General features: G+C 48.9%; 1 protein-coding gene across 1 annotated transcript; it reads left to right on the top strand.

Annotated features, from left to right (window-relative positions):
• Positions 1 to 3,198: 3,198 nt before the first annotated feature.
• LOC147424388 (uncharacterized) lies at positions 3,199 to 4,466 on the top strand. The gene has a single exon (XM_086500731.1). The coding sequence runs from the start codon at positions 3,358 to 3,360 to the stop codon at positions 4,438 to 4,440; it is 1,083 nt and encodes a 360-aa protein (XP_086356857.1). The 5' UTR covers positions 3,199 to 3,357; the 3' UTR covers positions 4,441 to 4,466.
• Positions 4,467 to 4,714: the final 248 nt, after the last annotated feature.

Genomic DNA, 4,714 nt, shown 5'->3' with positions numbered 1-4,714 from the left:
CTTCCCCTTATTTGCCCACCTCCACACCAGCGACATCATTGCCATCTACGCCAGGTTTTGCGCGGCTATCGGCCGTTCCTGGCTACACACCACTACCTACTTCTCCGGAGCACCATCACGTCGTTCTACTCCTTCAGTGTCTCCCTCTATTTTGGAGCATTCAGTGCGCTCCGAAGCTTCGATGTCGGCGAGACGATCTTCGCACTCATCTAGGCACCGTCGCTCTAGTTGTGGCGGCGGCGGTTGTTGTGAGGATGCCACCGCTGATGCCTCAACACCGCCTCATGTTCGACGAGGCTCTTTACCTTCCCCTTATTTACCCGCCCCCACACCAGCCACGTCATTGCCATCTACGTCAGGTTTTGCGCGGCTATCGGTCGTTCCTGGCTACACACCACCACCTACTTCTTCGGGAGTCACCCCAGTCAACACTCCTCGCTTCGGGGCCCAGACTCCAGTGGAGACACCTCACGTTCGTACCCCCATCGACATGCTGCTAGAGACCCCTGCCAAGACACCCAGATTCACGCGTCACGACGAGAGGGCTTGCCGTACTCTGTCGATATCAGCAACGACATCATGTTGGATGATGAAGGCAAGAAGGTGATCTCATGCATGCGCGATCTTTGCTCTCAGGTGTTTAGACACTACATACTAAACATCTGGAGTGAAGTGCCAAGTGAATTAAAAGACAAAGTCATCAGCATACTGCATGACGAGTTTTCCGTGTCAAGTCGGGATGAGCGCTTCAATGAAGACATGATGAAGGTTTGAATGCGCAAACATTGCAAGCACAAGCGTTCTGAAGTACAAAAAGCAATAAAGCATGGGTGGAACATACCAGATTGGCTGGCCAAAGAAGATTGAAAGAATGCGAAGCGAGCAGCACGCGAGAATCCTGACAAGTGGAAGCAACAAAAGGAGGCAGCCAAAGCGCGAGTAGAGGCAGGGAGCTCGCACCACTTGGGGAGCGGCGGGTGGGCATCATTTGAGACCGATTTTGTAAGTGTTTTTGCATTGCTCTTTAGGTTTGGTAGTTACATCTATATGTACTTTTAAATTCTAGCGTAATGGATTTTTTGAACAGTGGTCGATGACAAGACATGACCCCACACCGTACGAGTACGAGTACGCAGGCAGAAAGGGCTTAAACGCCCTGATAGACATTCTGAGTTCTCGTAGCAGCATGGTTAGTATTAGGGTTTACTCTTTTCCATTTGTTGTATTGTTTTGTAAATTATATGTTGATACTTACAGAAAGTCTTATTGTTTTTTTTTTGCAGAATTAGACAGATACGCTGCTTGGCACGATGAGACGTCTAATTAGACGACGTCGGTCTAGCCGTAGCTAGATAGCATTAGTTTCCTTTTGTCATAGCATGTATAATGAGATGACGTGTATACGTCTTTTTGTAACTATTGGAAAACCATGTATATTTTCTCAATAATGACAATGGTGTTGTAACTATTACATTTGCAAAGCTTAACAATCAAGTGATTTTGCCTATGATGTGTACAATTGTCATTGATTTACTTTCATCTATTTACTTTTGTCGGTTTTGTATCTTTATTATGCAAACAATATTATGGATGATGGAGTTAATGGTTATATTGACTTGTGGGTGACTACTTTGGGTGTGATTTCCTGCGTCTACTCTTTGTACTTGCAAATTTTTGTTATTCAGTTGTTGTACTCTCATGTCTCGTCACATTTGCAATAGTTTACAAGGGGTTTGCAAAGCAATCACAAGCAGTTCACAAATAGCACCAAGATAATAGTTCACAAGCAGTTTACATTTAGTTCACGGTGCATACACAACTTGCTTGGAGTTCACATCGAAGGCGCGGTTACCTTCTAGCATTGCTCTACTCAAATTGAAATCAGTACACCCTCATCTTTAGTTTATAATGCCCCTCTTTCGTAGAAGGAATCTACATTCAAATTTGGTTGGAGGTCTCCTTGAATGCTACCTAGTTCCACTCATAAATAGACCTTCTTTAAATTTGGCTTCAATACCAGTCGTGACCCCACTTTTTGGTCAGGGGAAGTTCACAAAGAGTTCACATTAGGTAGTTCACATAGAGTTCACCAAGAAGTTCACAATTGCATCTGACGGTTCCGACCAGGACGTCTCGTTTCCACCATTGATCCCAAGAGACCCTTGCTTGTGTCAAATAGTCACGAGGAAAGGCCACATTATCGGTTTTTTTTTTTTTGGGTGGAGGGGGGGGGGGGGGGGGGGGGGGGGGGGGGGGGGAGAGCCTTGTCACTATATGGCACGGCTCTAGCTAGGGGGGATCTATGGTGGGAAAGAGAAGCGAAAATCGCAATGAAATCTCAGTCGTTTGTCGACTCGGTGAACTAGGGAGTGAACTAAGGGTTAACTCGGGGCAAAAATGGTGCCCCGAGTTCACTCCTAGCAGCCCCCCAGTTCACCCCTAGCTCACCCGTCTGGTGGGGTGTGGGTCGAACCCGGGACATCTCGATTGGCACACTAATGCCATGCCACTACGCTAACGCGCGTTGTTGTCCATGTTGGCATGGTACATGATCACACTCTAATTAACCCGCCGCTAGTTCACCTTGATTCACCCACCCCTAGTTCACGGCATGATGCGATGGAGATTAAAGCCGCCTCGCTCCCCAAATTTGGGCCCTAGATCTCCGCTGAGCCAGAGCCGTGCCATATAGTGACGGGGGAGGAGAGGGGATTTGGGAATCGAATATATGGGGAATGGGTCAAAGCTGAGTCACTCTACCTTTGTTTTAAGTTTCACTGGAAGACAGTGGAAGTGGTCGATTCCGAGTCGGATGCGTAGCAGCAGCCTCGACTTTATACGTTGTCGCAATGCAATAGAGAAGCGCGCGCACTGCGCAGGGTCGAGGAACTAGCTGGGGAGAGTACCTACCTACTGGAAGTGGACGAGAATAACGAGAGATTTGTTGAGCGCTTGCCAATTATAATTAGGCCTAGGAGGGGTCTCGCACGTAATATAATAAGGCAGTCGAAGTACTAGTGATGATCAGTAGTACAGTTTATAGCATCACGCAGATCAAAGCCATGGAAGTGATGCGCCTGCACTCCTTCATGATGGGCCTGTACAGGCCCAATGCTGCTCATGTTGTGCAGAATACGGAGGCTGCTCGAAAATGGGCTCGTGGTACGCCTTGCATTAGTACCGCGGCAGCAGCAGCAACTGGATCCGAAACGTCAAATATTGAGCCGTACGCAGCTGTTCAATATTCAGCGCCAGACACATCATCGAATGCTCGTGATGGCAGCTGAAGCTCCCCGCGCCCATAACTTGTGTCTTCCCCGTTCGCTGTCATCCCCACTATGAGACCCTGAGAGAGGAATGCGACCGCTGGGCTCTCTCCCTCTTCGGCCCCCCCAGCTTTGTGATGCAGGACTCCATGTGCCTCGCATATGTCCAAGCTTCTTGTTGCCTCCGCCTATGCCTCCCCTCGTGTCTCTAGCCACCGTCTGGTCCTCGCCGGCCTGCAACCTCAGTTTCTGGCTTTTCGTGCTGGATGATGCCATTGATGAGGCAGATGCCCAAACAGCCGCAGCGCTGGCAAGTGGCTTCCTGGCGGTGTTCACATCCTCCACTGGCTCCGGCGCTAATTCGGCTTCATTACAGTATATCTCAAGCGATTCACGCATCCAGAGGTTTATGGAGCGCTTGCGGGTGGAGGTGTGGGCAGAAATGAGGCTGGAAATGTCCCCCGACCTGCAACGCAGGTATGTGACAGAGTGTGTGAGGTCCATTGAGGCAATGATCAAGGAGGCATGGCGCTTGAGGCGGCAGGACGGAATAGCTCCTAACGGTACTGCAGGCGGTGACTGCGGATCAATGATGGCACTGCGGCTTCTAGATGGTTTCTGTTGGCCATTTACGACGCTGCTGGAGTATGTACTGGGGGTTGAGCTGCCGGACCCTGAGGAAAGGACGGCGATTGGGAGTCTGGTGCAGAAGATGATAAAGGCAGCAGGCACGCAGGCCATGTGCGTGAACGAGGTGTTCTCGTGTGGCAAGAAGCTGTTGAGAATGGATGCCCAGTCTATGGTTGCGGTGCTTGCAGTGGCGGCCGCGGGCAGTGGAGATTGTGATCTGCTGGAGAGGGCAGACATGGTGGAAGAAATGATGGGCGAGGTTTGGAAGATAGCGCAAGAACAGGAACGCTCCTGCATGGATCTTCTGCAGCAGATTCGCAGCCTGGCCGTAGAAGACGATGAAGGGGACCGTGTGAGTGTGTTGTACGCAGAGGCCCTAGGTGACTTCATTTCCGGGCATCTGTGGTGGATCACTCGCACTGGACGCTACAATGGAGCTCACCCAGCTGTCCCTTGGAACACATCCCCTTGTTTTGTCGCCGTTCCCACCTGGTCCGTTAGTCCTCTCAATTTCCTCTGCCCATACGTACGCCAACAAGCGTAACAAAGTTGGTAGCATGTTCCTTAGGATTGCATACGTCACAAGGAGCTTCGGATGTGTTTCTAGATGGCAAGTTAATGTACATGCTCAATAATTCTTAGTTATTAATATGAGTTTTCAACTTTTCATCTTTAATATAGCAAGTAAGCTAGCAATTTTCTAATTCATGTAGTAAATTATAAACTCTTATATATATAGCAATATGCTCTTGGATGTCCTCATTAAGTAAGTCTATCTAATAAAACACTATATTAGTAAATTTGAAAATTTTTCACCC

This window comes from Adiantum capillus-veneris, chromosome 25 (genome assembly GCF_014529385.1).
Source record: "Adiantum capillus-veneris isolate H3 chromosome 25, ASM1452938v2, whole genome shotgun sequence".
Lineage (NCBI taxonomy): Eukaryota > Viridiplantae > Streptophyta > Polypodiopsida > Polypodiales > Pteridaceae > Adiantum > Adiantum capillus-veneris.
This window is presented reverse-complemented; position numbering and strand designations above follow the sequence as displayed.

Bases quoted from the DNA above. Each gene is read 5' to 3' on its own strand.
- LOC147424388 (XM_086500731.1), top strand. From the start codon at position 3,358: ATGCGACCGCTGGGCTCTCTCCCTCTTCGGCCCCCCCAGCTTTGTGAT.